The sequence below is a fragment of the Heteronotia binoei genome, chromosome 6 (assembly GCF_032191835.1).
Source record: "Heteronotia binoei isolate CCM8104 ecotype False Entrance Well chromosome 6, APGP_CSIRO_Hbin_v1, whole genome shotgun sequence".
In the NCBI taxonomy this organism is placed as follows: Eukaryota; Metazoa; Chordata; class Lepidosauria; order Squamata; family Gekkonidae; genus Heteronotia; species Heteronotia binoei.
In genome coordinates this window covers 141588911-141609320 of record NC_083228.1, presented here as the reverse complement: position 1 = coordinate 141609320, position 20410 = coordinate 141588911, and the positions used below count along the sequence as shown (strand labels likewise).

At 48.1% G+C, this 20410-nt stretch overlaps 1 protein-coding gene across 1 annotated transcript in view; it reads left to right on the top strand.

The window, feature by feature from the left end:
• The window catches only part of ARMC9 (armadillo repeat containing 9), a 231135-nt gene extending 216291 nt beyond the window's left edge, over window positions 1-14844 (top strand). The window contains exon 25 of the mRNA XM_060242830.1: window positions 14726-14844. Coding sequence (XP_060098813.1) covers window positions 14726-14748 — 23 coding nt within the window. The 3' untranslated portion in view covers window positions 14749-14844. The remainder of the gene's footprint in view (window positions 1-14725) is intronic.
• Window positions 14845-20410: the final 5566 nt, after the last annotated feature.

Genomic DNA, 20410 nt, shown 5'->3' with positions numbered 1-20410 from the left:
ATGGCATACATCCGAGAGTTCTGAAAGAACTCAAAGTTGAACTTGTGGATCTTCTAACAAAAATCTGTAATCTTTCATTGAAATCTGCCTCCGTTCCTGAGGACTGGAAGGTAGCAAATGTCACCCCCATCTTTAAAAAAGGTTCCAGAGGAGACCCGGGAAATTACAGGCCAGTCAGTCTGACTTCAATACCGGGAAAGTTGGTAGAAACCATTATCAAGGACAGAATGAGTAGGCACATTGATGAACACGGGTTATTGAGGAAGACTCAGCATGGGTTCTGCAAGGGAAGATCTTGCCTCACTAACCTGTTACATTTCTTTGAGGGGGTGAACAAACATGTGGACAAAGGAGACCCAATAGATGTTGTTTACCTTGACTTCCAGAAAGCTTTTGATAAAGTTCCTCATCAAAGGATCCTTAGAAAGCTTGAGAGTCATGGAGTAAAAGGACAGGTCCTCTTGTGGATCTAAAACTGGCTGAATAATAGGAAGCAGAGAGTGAGTATAAATGGGCAGTCTTCGCAGTGGAGGATGGTAAGCAGTGGGGTGCCGCAGGGCTCGGTACTGGGTCCCATGCTCTTTAACTTGTTCATAAATGATTTAGAGTTGGGAGTGAGCAGTGAAGTGGCCAGGTTTGCGGATGACACTAAATTGTTCAGGGTGTTGAGAAACAGAGAGGATTGTGAGGAACTCCAAAGGGATCTGTTGAGGCTGGGTGAGTGGGCGTCAACGTGGCAGATGCGGTTCAATGTGGCCAAGTGCAAAGTAATGCACATTGGGGCCAAGAATCCCAGCTACAAATACAAGTTGATGGGGTGTGAACTGGCAGAGACTGACCAAGAGAGAGATCTTGGGGTCATGGTAGATAACTCACTGAAAATGTCAAGACAGTGTGCGTTTGCAATAAAAAAGGCCAACGCCATGCTGGGAATTATTAGGAAGGGAATTGAAAACAAATCAGCCAGTATCATAATGCCCCTGTATAAATCGATGGTGCGGTCTCATTTGGAGTACTGTGTGCAGTTCTGGTCGCCGCACCTCAAAAAGGATATTATAGCATTGGAGAAAGTCCAGAGAAGGGCAACTAGAATGATTAAAGGGCTGGAGCACTTTCCCTATGAAGAAAGGTTGAAACGCTTGGGACTCTTTAGCTTGGAGAAACGTCAACTGCGGGGTGACATGATAGAGGTTTACAAGATAATGCATGGGATGGAGAAAGTAGAGAAAGAAGTACTTTTCTCCCTTTCTCACAATACAAGAACTCGTGGGCATTCGATGAAATTGCTGAGCAGACAAGTTAAAACGGATAAAAGGAAGTACTTCTTCACCCAAAGGGTGATTAACATGTGGAATTCACTGCCACAGGAGGTGGTGGCGGCCACAAGTATAGCCACCTTCAAGAAGGGTTTAGATAAAAATATGGAGCACAGGTCCATCAGTGGCTATTAGCCACAGTGTGTGTGTATATATATATGTGGGTCACCCATTGGGTGAAAAAAGACTCCCTTTTATCTGTTCTTACCTGACTAAATGACAGATGCTTGAGAGCCACAAGACATGAACGTCAGATGTTTGAGAGCTGCAGGACAGGAAGGCAGGCAGACAAATAGATGGGAAGGGAGAGCTGAAAAGAAAGCAACTTTAACTTGAAATGTATTCTACTAGCCACCGGCTGGCTTGGCTTGGAGAAGTGATTTAAAGAGACAAATGCCTCCTCCAAGCCAGCCGACAGGGTCGTGGAGGCTTTGAGAGCCACACCGTGTGTGTGAAAGATGACAGTTTGGTCACCCCTGAGTTAGAGTCATGAAGTGACTCCATGAGGGAGGGATGGTGGCTCAGTGGTAGAGCATCTGCTTGGTAAGCAGAAGGTCCCAGGTTCAATCCCTGGCATCTCCAACTCAAAAGGGTCCAGGCAAAGAGGCGTGAAAAACCTCAGCTTGAGACCCTGGAGAGCCACTGCCAGTCAGGGGAGGGACGGTGGCTCAGTGGTAGAGCATCTGCTTGGTATGCAGAAGGTCCCAGGTTCAATCCCCGGCATCTCCAACTCAAAAGGGTCCAGGCAAAGAGTTGTGAAAAACCTCAGCTTGAGACCCTGGAGAGCCACTGCCAGTCAGGGGAGGGAGGGTGGCTCAGTGGTAGAGCACCTGCTTGGTATGCAGAAGGTCCCAGGTTCAGTCCCCGGCATCTCCAACTCAAAAGTGTCCAGGCAAGTAACTGTGAAAAACCTCAGCTTGAGACCCTGGAGGGCCGCTGCCAGTCTGAGTGGACAAGACAGACTTTGATGAACCGAGGGTCTGATTCGGTAGAAGGCAGCTTCATATGTTCATGTATGTTCATATGGTTATGGGGAGGGACGGTGGCTCAGTGGTAGAGCATCTGCTTGGTAAGCAGAAGGTCCCAGGTTCAATCCCGGCATCTCCAACTCAAAAGGGTCCAGGCAAGTAGGCGTGAAAAACCTCAGCTTGAGACCCTGGAGAAAGAGCCGCTGCCAGTCTGAGTAGACAAGACTGATGGACGGAGGGTCTGATTCAGTAGAAGGCAGCTTCATATGTTCAAGGAAGGAAGGAAGGAGGGACGGTGGCTCAGTGGTAGAGCATCTGCTCGGGAAGCAGAAGGTCCCAGGTTCAATCCCCGGCATCTCCAACACAAAAGGGTCCAGGCAAAGAGGTGTGAAAAACTTCAGCTTGAGACCCTGGAGAGCCGCTACCAGTCTAAGTAGGCAGTACTGACTTTGATGGACCCAGGGTCTGATTCAGTAGAACGCAGCTTCGTATGTTCATGAGGAAGGATCTGAGTGTGGGACGGGGGAATACAGATGTTTCCATCCGTGGGGTTGGATGTGTGGTGACTCAGGCGCGCCTGCCAATCTCTGGGCTACGGTGAACCCATCTGGCCTTCCTCCAGGGGTAAACAGCAGTCTGAGAAAGGGATGCATTAAGACTGTTTGCTCACGTCTACATGATAAATGCGTGCCATGCTCGGGATTCCAGAAAGCAGCCAACGGCTTGTTGTTTTAGCCTCCCTGACGTCTCTGCGTTCTGTTTCCTGCGATATGAGGCCCTCTCCAAGCCTGGATCGAGAGTGCCGCTAACAGACACGAGTCCGTCCGTGCTTCCTGTTTCACTCCCGTTACTGGCAAGCTGTCACACAAAAACGGAAGCGCTGCCAGAAAAGCGGAAAGTGACACATGCCAGGAAAAGGGTCCCTGAAACATCAGCTCTTGGCTTTCCAGGGAAAGCGAAGCTGGATTTTTGATGGCATGAATGTGAGCAGAAGAACGTCAGAAGAGCCCTGCTGGATCAGACTAATGGTCCATCTAGTCCAGCATCCTGTCTCACACAGTGGGCAACCAGTTCCTCTGGAGGGCCAACAACAGGGCAGAGAGGCTGAGGCCTTCATAAGAACATCAGAAGAGCCCTGCTGGATCAGACCAGTGAGGGTCCATCTAGTCCAGCATCCTGCCTCACACAGTGGCCAACCAGTTCCTCTGGAGGGCCAACAACAGGGCAGAGAGGCTGCGGCCTTCCTAAGAAACTCAGGAGAGCCCTGCTGGATCTGACCAGTGAGGGTCCATCTAGTCCAGCATCCTGTCTCACACAGAGGCCAACCAGTTCCTCTGGAGAGCCAACAACAGGGCACAGCGGCTGATATTTTTAATATAATCATAGAGTTCGAAGGTACCTCCAGGGTCATCTAGTCCAACCCCCTGCACAGTGCAGGAAATTCACAAATACCTCCCCCCACGCACCCTCAGAGACCCCTGTTCCATGGCCCGAGCAACCCCTGTTCCCTTGCTGTTTTGATAAGTTTCTAAGGAAAGCGGGGTGCTGGTTGTGAATTTTATGCAGAAAGTTGGACTAGATGACCTTGGGAGTCCCTTCCAGCTCTATGATTCTGTACAGGTGCTCTTTACAGCCACTGCCGTATCCTAACAGCGTTTCGAACTCGGGAATCGATTCCCAAGCGCTGGGTGAATCCCATAGGTCCTGAAAATTCTCAGGGAGGCTCGAGGAAGGCCCTTCTGTCTGTTCTCGCCGGCTTGAAGCAAACAAACAAACAAATACGCTTTCCCTTTCTAGTCTTTTGTAGCCTGCAAGAGGCTTACGGAGACAGTGATTAATTCTCAGCCACCCGGGAGGGCACGGCCCCCTTTCACAGGCAGGAAACAAAGCAAACAATGCCAGGGGGCTGCTGTCTTTTCAGTGGGGTCCCAGGCTGGAGACAGCAAGGAGCCAAGCAGGGGCCGAGGAACAGGGATGGGGGTGGGGGAGGCACAAGGAAGCAACCTCCTCCCCTCCCCCGGTAGTGCCTACCACCAAAGCTAGCTTCAGAGGGGGCCCATTTTGGTCTGCAGTAGAGCAAGACGGGTGGCCGGGCTGGTCTGCCTGTAGCCGTAGAAAAGAGCCAGAGTCCAGCAGCATCTTCTTTTTTTTTTTTTTTTTTTTTTTTTGTTTTTTAAGATTTTATTTAGAACACAAAATACTTTATCTAAATACATTACACGAATTGAAGTTGCTTGTGGCGTATACAGACATAGATAATTCCAACATACATTATCTTAGCAACCATTTCAGCATTTCAATCTTCTTATTACACTCTTTCCTCATTCATTTTAATAAATCAAGCCAATCATGAAATTTTTTCCATTTGTCAATTGCCTCTTTTTTTGATAAACCTCTGATCATGTTAGAAAGAATATCCATCTCCGCAATATTCAAAATTTTTTGTATTAATTCATCCCTTTGGGGAATAATTTTTTGTCTCCAGACCTTGGCATAGAGGATTCTGGCGGCCGTTAGAATGTAAACTGTAATGTATTCGTCTTCTTTTGGTAAATTATCCCGGACTAAAGATAAAAGCATTATCTCAGCTTTTAGCTGTATGTTTACCTTTAAAATCTCTTTTAATAAATTATAAACCATAACCCAATATTTTTTTGCTAGTTCACATGTCCACCAACAGTGGAAAAAAGTGCCTATTTTAGCTTCACATTTCCAACATTTTGGTGACATTTCCATCTTCATTTTACTCAACCGGGACGGAGTGAAGTACCACCTATGAAACATTTTAAAGAAATTCTCTCTATAGCTGACCGGTTTGATTATTTTGTAATTGTTTTTCCATAAAATGTCCCATTGGTCTAACATGATGTTTTTCTCCAGATTCTGCGCCCACTTTATCATTGTGGTCTTAACTGCTTCATCTTCTAATTCCATATGTAAAACATAATTGTATACCCTTTTAATTAATCTATATGAGCCTGATAGTAGCAGTTTATCAAAATCATAGTTCGGTCTAGTAAATCCTGAAATTTTATCTCTGTTAAATTTCGCGGTGATCTGCATCATTAACCACCAGTCAATTTTCACTCCCTGGTTGGCCAACTCTTCGTTATTTTTTAATTTATCCATATCATCCAAAAGATCAGTATATCTAATTGGTTTTGTGACTTTCCATAAGCTAGGCTGAACTACTGCTTCCTCCGGTGATAACCATCTAGGGGTCTTCCCCCTGTAAATCTTATTTTTGATTTTCATCCAGCCTTCCAAAAGGGACTTTCTAATCAAGTGGTTTTTAAAATAGGTCTGTGGCTTCCCCACATACCAAAGGTTAGCGTGCCAACCGGCCTGGAGATCAAAGCCTTCTATTGCTAATATCCGCCTGTTCTCTAAAAGAACCCAATCTTTAAGCCATAAAATCGTGCAGGCTAGGTGATATATTTCCAGGTCCGGGAGGGCTAAACCTCCGTTTTGCTTGTTGTCCAACAGAATTTTCCACTTAATTCTGGGTTTCTTACCCTGCCATATGAAAGATCTGAACTGTTTATTCATTTTAGCAAAAAACGGCTTCTTAACAGCGAAACACACCGTTTGTAACAGAAATAGAATCTTTGGTAAAATACACATCTTAATCAGTGCTGCCCTCCCCATAAATGATAGTCCTAAATTATTCCACTTTTTAAGCAGTATTTCCGTTTCTTTTAACAACGGTATAAAATTATTGTCGTAGATGGTACTACATCTATTTGTGAGGCGTACACCTAAATATTTTATTTTATGTTCTAATTTGCAGCCCATCTTCCTTTCTAATTCCAAAGATGCTGAACCAGGCATGTTTTTCGTTAAAATTTTTGACTTCAGTTTATTAACTTTTAAGCCTGCCACCTCACCATATTTAATTAATTCTGTTAAAGCTTCCTCAGCTGAGTCAAGAGGGTCCTGCAAAATCAGAACCATATCATCTGCGTACGTCAAAATCTTGTACGCCTCTCCTTTTACTTTAATGCCTTTAATTTTATCATTCATCCGAATCGAATTACTCAGGACTTCCAAAGAGAAAATAAATAGCAGAGGGGATAACGGGCAACCCTGTCTTGTACCCTTCTCGAGTCCAGCAGCATCTTCCAGACTAGAATCCTAGAATCCTAGAGTCGGAAGGGACCTCCCGGGTCATCTAGTCCAACCCCCTGCACAATGCAGGAGACGCACCAATTTTTGTTGTTGTTGTTCAAGTCGCACAGTCGAGTCCGACTCTTTGCGACCCCATGGACAAAGTCACGCCAGGCCCTCCTGACTTGCAGCATCCTCCGAAACTCACAAATACCTACCCCTAAATTCACAGGATCTTCATTGCAGTCAGATGGCCATCTAGCCTCTGTTTAAAAACCTCCAAGGAAGGAGAGCCCACCACCTCCCGAGCATTAGTTCTTCCTAATGTTGAGCCAGAAACTCTTTTGATTTAATTTCAACCCATTGGTTCTGGTCCTACCTTCTGGGGCCACAGAAAACAATTCCACACCCTCCTCTATATGACAGCCCTTCAAGGACTTGAAGATGGTGATCCTATCACCTCTTAGCCACCTCCTCTCCAGGCTAAACATCCCCAGCTCCTTCAACCTTTCCTCATAGGACTTGGTCTCCAGACCCCTCTATATGACAGCCCTTCAAGTACTTGAAGATGGTGATCCTATCACCTCTCAGCCACCTCCTCTCCAGGCTAAACATCCCCAGCTCCTTCAACCTTTCTTTGTAGGACTTGGTCTCCAGACCCCTCACCATCTTCCTCGCCCTCCTCTGGACCCGTTCCAGCTTGTCTATAGCCTTCTTAAAATGTGGTGCCCAGAACTGAACACAGTACTCCAGGTGAGGTCTTACCAGAGCAGAGTAAAGCGATACCATCACTTCACATGATCAGGACACTATACTTCTGTTGATACAGCCCAAAATTGCATCTGCCTTTTTAGCCACAGCATCACACTGTTGACTCATGTTCAGCGTATGATCCACTAAGACCCCTAGATCCTTTTCGCACAGACTACTGCTAAGACAAGTCTCCCCCATCCTATAACCATGCATGGGATTTTTCCAACATTCATGGCAGAGGAGGAAAAAGGGCAACTAGAATGATGAAGGGGTTGGAAAACTTTCCCTATGGAGAAACGCAGAAGCTTTGTTTGTAGCAGGAACTCCTTTGCATATTAGTCCACCCCCACCCCTGATGTAGCCAATTCTCCAAGAGCTTACAAGGCTTTTAGTACAGGGCCTACTGTAAGCTCCAGGAGGATTGGCTACATTGGAAGGGAGTGGCCTAATATGCGAAGGAGTTCCTGCTACTAAAAAAGCCCGCGAAGAAAGGTTAAAGCATTTGGGACTCTTCAGCTTGGAGAAACGTCAACTGAGGGGTGCCATGATTGAGGTTTGCAAGACTATGCAGGGGATAGGGAAGGTAGAGAAAGAAGTCCTTTTCTCCCTTTCTCACAATACAGAAACTCATGGACACTCGAAATTGCTGTGCAGTTGGGTCAGAACAGATAAAAGGAAGTCCTTCTTCACCCAAAGGGTGATTTAACACATGGAATTCACTGCCACAGGAGGTGGCAGCAGCTACAAGCATAGACAGCTTCAAGAGGGGTTTGGATAAGCATATGGAGCAGAGGTCCATCAGCCACAGTGTATTGTTGGAACTTTGTCTGGGGCAGTGATGCTCTGTTTTCTTGGTGCTGGGGGGCGGGCAACAGGGTGAGGGCTTCCGGTGTCCTGGCCCCACTGATGGACCTCCTGATGGCACCTGAGTTTTTTGGCCACTGTGTGACACAGTGTGTTGGGCTGGATGGGCCATTGGCCTGATCCAACATGGCTTCTCTTATGTTCTTATGTGACACGGAATGTTGGACTGGAGAGGCCATTGGCCTGATCCAACATGGCTTCTCTTATGTTCTTATGTGACACAGAGTGTTGGACTGGAGGGGCCATTGGCCTGATCCAACAGGGCTTCTCTTATGTTCTTATGTGACACAGAGTGTTGGACTGGAGGGGCCATTGGCCTGATCCAACATGGCTTCTCTTATGTTCTTATGTGACACGGAATGTTGGACTGGAGAGGCCATTGGCCTGATCCAACAGGGCTTCTCTTATGTTCTTATGGGACACAGAGTGTTGGACTGGATGGGCCATTGGCCTGATCCAACATGGCTTCTCTTATGTTCTTATGTGACACAGAGTGTTGCACTGGATGGGCCATTGGCCTGATCCAACATGGCTTCTCTTATGTTCTTATGTGACACAGAGTGTTGGACTGGATGGGCCATTGGCCTGATCCAACAGGGCTTCTCTTATGTTCTTATGGGACACAGAGTGTTGGACTGGATGGGCCATTGGCCTGATCCAACATGGCTTCTCTTATGTTCTTATGTGACACAGAGTGTTGGACTGGATGGGCCATTGGCCTGATCCAACATGGCTTCTCTTATGTTCTTATGTGACACAGAGTGTTGGACTGGATGGGCCACTGGCCTGATCCAACATGGCTTCTCTTCTGTTCTTATGTGACACAGAGTGTTGGACTGGATGGGCCACTGGCCTGATCCAACATGGCTTCTCTTCTGTTCTTATGTGACACAGAGTGTTGGACTGGATGGGCCATTGGCCTGATCCAACATGGCTTCTCTTCTGTTCTTATGGGACACAGAGTGTTGGACTGGATGGGCCATTGGCCTGATCCAACATGGCTTCTCTTATGTTCTTATGGGACACAGAGTGTTGGACTGGATGGGCCACTGGCCTGATCCAACATGGCTTCTCTTCTGTTCTTATGTGACACAGAGTGTTGGACTGGATGGGCCACTGGCCTGATCCAACATGGCTTCTCTTCTGTTCTTATGTGACACAGAGTGTTGGACTGGATGGGCCACTGGCCTGATCCAACATGGCTTCTCTTCTGTTCTTATGTGACACAGAGTGTTGGACTGGATGGGCCATTGGCCTGATCCAACATGGCTTCTCTTCTGTTCTTATGGGACACAGAGTGTTGGACTGGATGGGCCATTGGCCTGATCCAACAGGGCTTCTCTTATGTTCTTATGGGACACAGAGTGTTGGACTGGATGGGCCATTGGCCTGATCCAACATGGCTTCTCTTATGTTCTTATGTGACACAGAGTGTTGGACTGGATGGGCCATTGGCCTGATCCAACATGGCTTCTCTTATGTTCTTATGTGACACAGAGTGTTGGACTGGATGGGCCACTGGCCTGATCCAACATGGCTTCTCTTCTGTTCTTATGTGACACAGAGTGTTGGACTGGATGGGCCACTGGCCTGATCCAACATGGCTTCTCTTCTGTTCTTATGTGACACAGAGTGTTGGACTGGATGGGCCACTGGCCTGATCCAACATGGCTTCTCTTCTGTTCTTATGTGACACAGAGTGTTGGACTGGATGGGCCACTGGCCTGATCCAACATGGCTTCTCTTATGTTCTTTTGTGACACAGAGTGTTGGACTGGATGGGCCACTGGCCTGATCCAACATGGCTTCTCTTCTGTTCTTATGTGACACAGAGTGTTGGACTGGATGGGCCATTGGCCTGATCCAACATGGCTTCCCTTATGTTCTTATGTGACACAGAGTGTTGGACTGGATGGGCCACTGGCCTGATCCAACATGGCTTCTCTTATGTTCTTTTGTGACACAGAGTGTTGGACTGGATGGGCCACTGGCCTGATCCAACATGGCTTCTCTTCTGTTCTTATGTGACACAGAGTGTTGGACTGGATGGGCCATTGGCCTGATCCAACATGGCTTCTCTTCTGTTCTTATGTGACACAGAGTGTTGGACTGGAGGGGCCACTGGCCTGATCCAACATGGCTTCTCTTATGTTCTTAACTTCTGTGAGCCACTGCTCACTTCCTCAGATATCTCTAGCAAGCTAATGCCTGGCCGCACAGTGGCCAGCCAGTTCCTTTGGAGGACCAGCCTCAGTCTCTCCGCCCTGTTGTTGGCCCTCCGGAGGAACTGGTTGGCCACTGTGCGAGACAGGAGGCTGGACTAAAGGGACCCTCCCTGGTCTGACCCAGCAGGGCTCTTCTGATGTTCTTGTATTCTCAAGACAACCCTTCAGACACCTTGGTTCAAAGTCATGTAAGGCTTTACATGTCAAAACCAACACTTTGGCTTGGGAGTGGTTCAGTAGCCAACGCAATTGCTGCAGTACCAGGGGCCACGCCCTCCCGATATCTGGCGCTGAGCAGCAGTCCAGCCGCAGGGTTCTGCACTAGCCGCAGCCTCCAAACCCTCTTCTTCCCCTCTGATAGTTTGCCATTTTTCATGCCTTAAAAACAAGTTTTTTCAAAGACTTGGGAGAATAGTCGCTTCAATCTGGGGTAAGAGTTAGGAATAGCTGGTGAGTCAGATTGCTGAGAGTCACTTAGCAGACAGCAGAAAGGCGGGGGTGGGGGGGAGGGGAGACCAGCAGGCAAGATGTTGTGTGCATGACCCCTGAACGGGGACCAAGTCCGGCTGCAGAAGTGGAAACTGCCCCAGCCTTCGTATCTAATCGCAAAGTGGAAGCAGGTGGATTGATAGCTGACTGAACAAACGCAAGCCTTCTCTTTCTGGATGGCTGTGTTTTTTATTTCAGGGAGCAGCTCCAGGGAGACTTTTGGCTATCCGGCAGGATCGCCAATCTCCAGGTGGAGCCTGGGAGCTCTCCTGCTCTTACAGCTGATCTCCCAACAAGAGATCAGTTCCGCAAGAGAAAATGGCTGCTCAGGGAAGGTGGACTGTATGGCATTACACCCAGCTGAGGCCCTTCCCCTTCCCAAGCCCCTCCCTCCCCAGGCTCCACCCCCAAGTCTCCAGGTAGGGTTGCCAGGTCCAACTCAGAAAATATCCAGGGACTTCGGGCGTGGAGCCAGGAGACTTTCCCATTCCCTAAAATAAATGAAAATACAGCACGGCAGTTCCCCCTGGATACAGTCTTCATTTCCTTGTCCCCCAGCAGCTACACTTCCACTAATTGAAAGCAAACACACACTCCCACTGTTCTACAAAGCAGCCAAAATAGACACAGTTAGCAAGCACACACTTGTGGTCCAACTGAGGCAATTTACTCACTGGAGCTGCTGCATTTCATCCTTCAGGTCTGGAAAATTCTTTTATGCTTGAAGTCAGGGGCCCGGGGAGGGGAGGAACCAAGAGAAGGATGTCACGTAGAAGCTATGCTATACCATAGAGTCTGCCCTTTGAAGCTGCCATTTTCTCCAGATAAACTGATCTCTGCTGTGTGGAGATCGGTTGCGATTCCAGGAGATCTCCAGGCCACTCCAGGAGGCTGGCAGCAGGCCAAGCAGGAAGTAGGATTGTGCGGGTCAACCGATGGTGCCAAGTGATACAGAGAGAAAGGCAGGGAAGGATGAGAACACGTTGGTGGGGGGGAGGGTGCAAAAGGACCAATTAAGGCTTGCTCCTCACTTTGAGGGGGGGGGTGGTCAGGTTTAGCTCCCACAGAAACCCAGAGCCTTGACATCAGGGTTTGGGGTTTTTTATTAGAAAAAGCCCAGCAGGAGCTCATTGGCCTTTTAGGCCACACCCCTTGACATCACCATTATCTGTTAAAATTCTGGGCCTCTACAATCTAGATTCCGCGCTCAGAAAAGTTCAAATCTGTGACCTAAATAAAAATCCCTCTGGCATCCACCAGTCGTCCTCATTTGCATAGTTTCTGTAATTTCACAACGTTTGTAATGCAGTTTTGGGTTTTGCATAATTTATTCTTCTTTTGGGAGCTGCCGCTTTGAAAACATCTTAGAAACACACCTGCAGAGATGAGTAGGGTTCTCTCAGGTAGCAGCCAGGTTTGCATCCAGCTGCCCCTTAAAGGACCGAGATCTTGCTTTAGTATGATACTTTGAACTTTCACCATAGTCTGATGTGATTTATCGACAGGGAGAACAGTAAGATCATTTTTTTTTTCTTCTCTTCCTGGAAATGTATGTAGTAATGGAGACCAAAGGTAGTCATGCATGTCTTATGCAAGGGATAGTATAAAAGGACATGCCCTATCGATTCAACCCCTTGGTAAACCACAAAGCCAAATTCGTTCAAAATACAGGATTTTGGGGGTACCTTCATAAGAACATAAGAGAAGCCATGCTAGATCAGACCAATGGCCCATCCAGTCCAACACTCTGTGTCACATAGTGGCCAAAAAAAATTATATATACACACACACACTGCGGCTAATAGCCACTGATGGACCTCTGCTCCATATTTTTATCTAACCCCCTCTTGAAGGTGGCTATGCTTGTGGCCGCCACCACCTCCTGTGGCAGTGAATTCCACATGTTAATCAACCTTTGGGTGAAGAAGTACTTCCTTTTATCCGTTTTAACCTGTCTGCTCAGCAATTTCATCGAATCTCCACGAGTTCTTGTATTGTGAGAAAGGGAGAAAAGTACTTCTTTCTCTACTTTCTCCATCCCATGCATTATCTTGTAAACCTCTATCATGTCACCCCGCAGTCGACGTTTCTCCAAGCTAAAGAGCCCCAAGCATTTCAACCTTTCTTCATAGGGAAAGTGTTCCAGCCCTTTAATCGTTCTAGTTGCCCTTTTCTGGACTTTCTCCAATGCTATAATATCCTTTTTGAGGTGCGGCGACCGGAACTGCATACAGTACTCCACAGTACTTCGTTTTAAAACTGCTAAAAGGAGAACATTAAAATGTGCATGGGAAAAAAGCTTATCTTAGTTTGGGAACTGTGCAATTTCCTAGACAATCTGCTACTTTGAATTGGCTTTATCCTGTATAACAGGGATGGGGAACCTCCGTCCCGAGGGCCGTAGGCGGCCCTCAAGGTCACTTGGTGTGGCCCTCGGGGATTGCTGGGCTGAACTGAGCCATGTGGCAGCCTCCCTGGGGCCTGGCTGGCCAGCGAGGATCGTGGGGCCCAGCTGTGCTGTGCAGCAGCCTCCCCAGGGCCAGGCAGGGATCACAGGGCCCAGATGTACTGTGCAGCTGCCTCCCTGGGGCCTGGCTGGCCGTCCAGAATTGCTTCAAGGCCTGGAAAAGTTACTGTCCCAGTTCAGTTTGCACTTGATCACCCCAGAGGGTGTGGCCTAATATGCTAATGAGTTCCTGCTGGGCTTTCTGGACCTATCCATTTGCCTAGGGCGGCAGGCCGGGTGTGTGTGTGTTCGTGCACGCCAGATTCGGCTCTCCCCACATGACTTCAAATAGAAAAACAATTATTTGCATTAATTTCGCTGGCCTGAATCATCCTTCCTCGGCGGAGCACTGTTTTTTAAGCTGATAAGTTTTTAAGTTTTTATGGCCCACGAATGATGCTATAAATATCCATACGGCCCTTGGCAGAAAAAAGGTTCACCACCTGTGCTATATAGTAGTATTTGCTAGCAGAATAGACACGTTGTCGCTCAATACCTTGAGTTCTTTGGCTGGTTTCATGTATTGCTCTTGTGTATCTCATGTTTAGCGACAGTTCCACTTCCTCTTTTTTCTAGTTTAAGGGTTTTCCCCATCTTGGTTGATGATGACCCAAAGTTAACGAATCTGGCTATTAAGAGATCTGGCGAGCTTGGGCCACCCCGGTCAGGGTGGGTATCGCTTAATGGCTAGTAAATAATGATAGTAAATAGTAAATGAGAGCCAGTTTGGCGTAGTGGTTAAGTGTGCGGACTCTTATCTGAGAGAACCGGGTTTGATTCCCCACTCCTCCACTTGCACCTGCTGGAATGGCCTTGGGTCAGCCATAGCTCTGGCAGAGGTTGTCCTGGAAAGGGCAGCTTCTGGGAGAGCTCTCTCAGCCCCACCCACCTCACAGGGTTTGATTCCCCACTCCTCCACTCACAGCTGCTGGAATGGCCTTGGGTCAGCCATAGCTCTGGCAGAGGTTGTCCTTGAAAGGGCAGCTGCTGGGAGAGTCCTCTCAGCCCCACCCACCTCACAGGGTGTCTGTCTTCTGAGAACCAGTTTGGTGTAGTGGTTAAGTGTGCCGACTCTTATCTGGGAGAACCGGGTTTGATTCCCCACTCCTCCACTTGCAGCTGCTGGAATGGCCTTGGGTCAGCCATAGCTTTCGTAGGAGTTGCCCTTGAAAGGGCAGCTGCTGTGAGAGCCCTCTCAGCCCCACCCACCTCCCAGGGTGTCTGTTGTGGAGGGAGAAGATATATAGGAGATTGTGAGCCACTCTCTGACTCAGAATGAAGGGAGGGGTATAAATTTGCAGCTCTTCTTCTTCTAAACAGCTGGCAGGATTTCAGGTTCCTGCAGGGGTGGGCGTTGGTTCTTGCCCCAGGCCTGTTTGGTGCAGGTTTTCTGTGTGACTTCAGCCTCCGGGCAGAAACCAGCACTCCCGTTCCACTTTGGCTGATAGCTTCTCTCTCTTTCTCTTTCTCTCTCTCTCTGCCCCTCTGCTCTGGCAGGCAGCCAGTCTTCCAGGAAGTGAAGACAGATCCTTTCCTGAGGAATCACCTATCCGGAGCACTCAAGACACACTCGCCGCCCGCCTTTCTGTAACCGGAGCCCCGGCACCGCTGGCAGCCTGCAGGGCCGAGAGGGAGGTTATCAGCGCCAGGACCGCAGGCACCCCCCCACGCCGGGACTATCTGATGGGATGCCCTTCGGAGCTGGCCGAGCACACAGATCCCATCCGCCATGCTGACTCAGCCTCGGAGCGCACGGCTCCTGTGCGCAGATGCCCAAACCGGGAACTGTCCTTTCCCTGGGCACGCAAAAGTCAGAGGATGCCGTGCTGGGCCGGGATTTCAGCAGTCAGCCGGTGACCTCCCTGTGCCTCCGGTTTCCCCCCTCTCCTCAACATCAGACTTGAGTGTTCTCCCCGCACCTCCGGTTTCTCCCCTCTCCTCGTCCTTCTGCAGCCCATAGCCTGGGACAACCCTAGACTGTCTGGCACCCTAAGCGAGGCTAGCTTCTGGCACCCTCCCTGCGCTGATAACATCGCTGAGTCACATGGAGGGGTGCCCAATTTAGCACCCCCGGAAGGCTGGCACCCTAGGCAATCGTCTAGTTTGCCTAGCGGCAGGGACAGCCTTGCCCATTGCCCCTGCCAGTCCTCCCATCTTTTCTTGAGAGAGCACACCGGATCAGAGAGATGATTTCAGAGGGCAGCCGGGTTGGTCTACAATAGAAGAGCAGGATTTGAATCCAAAAGCACAGGGGTGGAATTCCAGCAGGAGCTCCTTTGCGTATTAGGCCACATTGTAGCCAATCCTCCCAAGAGCTTACAAGGCTCTTTTTTGTAATAATAATAACTAATAATAATAATAATTTTTAATGTATATCCCGCCCTCCCCTCCAAAGCAAGCTCAGGGCGTCTTACATAGCATAAAATACAACATTACAATAGTACAATAATAAAATACCCCAATTACATAACGGTTGTTCCTTAATTAAATATACAATTACATTAAAAACATCAATTAAACTAACAGTGTCAAGCATGCGGGTTCAGTGACGAGTCGAAGTTGAAACAAAGACTACGTTTATTGATAGACCGATACTTTGGCCGAAGCCAGTTCTTGAGAAGAATGAAACTAATACATTGATACAATACTTTTAAGGCTTACTTCAAAAGGATTCCAAAGGGACGGGGAACGCTGGAGAGTGTTCGCACATACAATATAGCAAACTATCTTCATTCCCAGGGCATTATCAGGCATTCGTCCTTGCTAGGCCCAGATGGCTCATCCTCCCGCAGGAGGATTCATGGGAAGGTGCTGATTACTTTGTTCCCTTCTCACTACTAAATTACCAGCCATAAAGTGAGGTGGAATTCAGGTAAGAATAACAAACTAACAACATTTGGTCCTCCGGGACAATTTCCAGACCAAACCATCAATTCATACATTCATACATAGACCGATACTTTGGCTGAAGCCAGTTCTTGAGAAGAATGAAACTAATACATTGATACAATACTTTTAAGGCTTCCTTCAAAAGGATTCCAAAGGGAGGGGGAACGCTGGAGAGTGTTCACACATACAATATAGCAAACTATCTTCATTCCCAGGGCGTTATCAGACATTCGTCCTTGCTAGGCCCAGATGGCTCATCCTCCCGCAGGAGGATTCATGGGATCAGATTCATACATGCTTGACAAACAGTTTAAAACCACAATTTAATTTGGTGCTACGATCTTGATATGACACAGTTTTTCAAGACGATGGTACAAGAATTCCACATTAAAAAGCCGGCTGGAAGAGGATGGGCTTGCAGGCCCAGCGGAACTCTTGGAGGATTGGCTATATCGAGGGGGTGTGGCCTACGGCGCAAAGGAACTCCTGCTAGAATTCCACCCCTGCAAAAGCATCTTCGCGACCAACGAGATTTTTTTCGAGGAACGAACTTTGAACAGCCAGAGCTCTCTTCGTCAGGTATAGCGGAGTGGAGATCTCGGAGTCTTTATATCCCAGTCAGAAGTTGGGAAGAGGGTTGCCGAGAAAGGAGACAGGATGCAGGAAAGCTTTCTCCCTGGCAAAGATGTTCAACATTTCCTTCTGCTGTTCTTGAAGGAAAGTATAAGAGAATTCCATTTGCTCAAGGGACTTTGCCAGTGTGAGTTGCGAGTAATAGAAACAACTGAACGTGCGCTTCTAAGATGCCCTTGGTATAGCCTAGCCCGCGCTAAATATATTTCCTCTTGGGTTAAGGTTTAGCCAGGGCTAACAGAGCCTGCTCTGGTAGTCTCTCTCCTCTCACATGCCAATCCGAATATTACAGAACAGGTAGCTAAGTTCTGTAATGCTTTATGCTGTCGAAGGCTTTCATGGCCGGAGTCCATTGGCGGTTGTAGATTTTTCCGGGCTGTGTGGCCGTGGTCTTGGCATCATGAGACCTGATCTTTCAGCAGCAACTGTGAATGGCATCCTCAGAGGTGTAACTCATTGGTCCATTAGTTGTAGATTTTTCCAGGCTGTGTAGCCGTGGTCTTGGCATCATGGGACCTGACGTTTCAGCAGCAACTGTGAATGGCATCCTCAGAGGTGTAACTCATTGGTCCATTAGTTGTTGTAGATTTTTCCGGGCTGTGTAGCCATGATCTTGGCATTGTGGGACCTGATGTTTCAGCAGCAACTGTGAATGGCATCCTCAGAGGTGTAACTCATTGGTCCATTAGTTGTAGATTTTTCCGGGCTGTGTAGCCGTGGTCTTGGCATCATGAGACCTGACGTTTCAGCAGCAACTGTGAATGGCATCCTCAGAGGTGTAACTCATTGGTCCATTAGTTGTTGTAGATTTTTCCGGGCTGTGTAGCCATGATCTTGGCATTGTGGGACCTGATGTTTCAGCAGCAACTGTGAATGGCATCCTCAGAGGTGTAACTCATTGGTCCATTAGTTGTAGATTTTTCCGGGCTGTGTAGCCGTGGTCTTGGCATCATGAGACCTGACGTTTCAGCAGCAACTGTGAATGGCATCCTCAGAGGTGTAACTCATTGGTCCGTTAGTTGTTGTAGATTTTTCCGGGCTGTGTAGCCATGATCTTGGCATTGTGGGACCTGATGTTTCAGCAGCAACTGTGAATGGCATCCTCAGAGGTGTAACTCATTGGTCCATTAGTTGTAGATTTTTCCGGGCTGTGTAGCCGTGGTCTTGGCATCATGAGACCTGACGTTTCAGCAGCAACTGTGAATGGCATCCTCAGAGGTGTAACTCATTGGTCCGTTAGTTGTTGTAGATTTTTCCGGGCTGTGTAGCCATGATCTTGGCATTGTGGGACCTGATGTTTCAGCAGCAACTGTGAATGGCATCCTCAGAGGTGTAACTCATTGGTCCATTAGTTGTAGATTTTTCCGGGCTGTGTAGCCGTGGTCTTGGCATCATGAGACCTGACGTTTCAGCAGCAACTGTGAATGGCATCCTCAGAGGTGTAACTCATTGGTCCATTAGTTGTTGTAGATTTTTCCGGGCTGTGTAGCCATGATCTTGGCATTGTGGGACCTGATGTTTCAGCAGCAACTGTGAATGGCATCCTCAGAGGTGTAACTCATTGGTCCATTAGTTGTAGATTTTTCCGGGCTGTGTAGCCGTGGTCTTGGCATCATGAGACCTGACGTTTCAGCAGCAACTGTGAATGGCATCTTCAGAGGTGTAACTCATTGGTCCATTAGTTGTTGTAGATTTTTCCGGGCTCTGTAGCCGTGGTCTTGGCATTGTGGGACCTGATATTTTGCCAGCAACTCTCCAGGGTAACCCAGAGAGAACTCCAGTTTTCTGGGTCACACCTCTGAGGATGCTAGTCACAGTTGCTGGCGAAACGTTAGCTCTCACAATGCCAAGACCATGGCCACACAGCCCAGAAAATCTACAACAATCTATGTAGTGTTTGTGTTTGTATTAGAAATGTGTGTGTGTGTGTGTATTTTATTGATACTTTTATTCATTGTTATTTAGTCTAACCGTGGATAATTTTGCCATTTAATGTTCAAATTTGTTTCAATTATCAGGCTTTTATGGTTGGCTTGGTGTCGTATAAATAAACTAAATCGAAGACAGGATGCAGAGATAACAAATGCAGAATGCAGTCGGCCTGGGGCAGAAGTTTTAGCATCTGTAGTGAGAAGGCTCTTCTGTTATCCCTGTTCTGCCCTGGAAGGTGTCTTGTCGTTCTGAATTTCTGAATGAAAACCCCCAGGGCTGAATAGGGATCTAGGGTTCGTATGTCACCACAGATGCTAATGTCTAGGGCTTGTTTTGTAGCAGGAACTCGTTTGCATATTAGGCCACACGCACACACGATGTAGCCAATTCTTCAAGAGCTTACAGGGCTCTCAACACAGGGCTTACTGTTAAGCTCCAGGAAGATTGACTGCATCAGGGGCGTGTGGCCTAATATGCAAAGGAGTTCCCACTACAAAAAAAGCCCTGTATAGTGTCCCTTTCATCCTGAATTCCTTCTTTGCAACACCTCCCTCCTGGCTTTTGACTGGGATAAAAGACTCCGAGATCTCCATTCCCAACTTGCATCTGACGAAAGGAGGTTTGGCTCTCTAAAGCTCGTACTCCCGAAATCTTGCCGGTCTACAGGGGCGGAATTCTAGAAGGACCTCCTTTGCATATTAGGCCACACACCCCTGATGGAGCCAATCCCCCAAGAGCTGACAGGGCTCTTAGTACAGGGCCTACTCTCAGCTCCAGGAGGATTGGCTCCATCAGGGAACAGCTCCGTCTTACAGGCCCTACGGAAGGCTCATAAGCCAGGTAGGGCCCAGATCTCTGTAGGGAGCTGATTACACCATGTCACTGGCCCTAGTTGAGGCAAGGTGGGCTTCTCTTGGGCCGGGGACAGCCAACAGATGTTGGGAGGCCGAATGTAGCGACTGCCCGGGCATATATGGAAGGAGACGGTCCCACAGCTACTACAGTTAGCTGAAGTGTGGGAGATGGGTAGTCTCCCCGCCCCCCCCCCCCGGGTTTGAATTAGAACAACTAACTCTTCCGTTGTAAAAGCAGAAACACATTTTGGAGCGGCTGCTCATTCAGCAGCATCGCTCAGTTCCGTTGAGCCGTACCAGAGAGCATAGACCACGGATGTCCCATTAGGGGTAGCTTGGGGCTCCGTTCCACCAACCGTGGCGCTTCCCTCTCTGGCCACTCTGCTTCAGAGAGAAGGGCAGGGTATAAATCTGCAATTCTTCTTCTAGATGTCAAACATGGTAAAATTCTACTGGTAATTGATTGTTTTAGGGTCCTCCATAAAGCTGGTTCTGTGAGATATCATGGAGGACCAAGGTCTGTTAGCTCTGTTATTCTTTCCCCCTCCCCCTTCTTATTTGATTGCTTGCAAAGTAAAAGTAGAGAGAAACAAAACTAACTTGAGAAAGAGTAATCAGTACCTTCCCATACATTCCTGTTAGGGAGTGTGACGGAGGCCCGTTTGAAAGCGACCAGAGACAGGGCCTTTTCGATTGCAGCCCCCTGTTGGTGGAACCAGCTCCTGGAGGAGGTTAGGGCCTGCGGAACCTTGAACAGTTCCGCAGGGCCTGTAAAACAGCCCTCTTCCGGTTGGCATACAATTGATCGATACCGGGATGCCTGAATATTTAAACTTATGAACATCAGAATATTTGAACACTGGAATACTTGAAG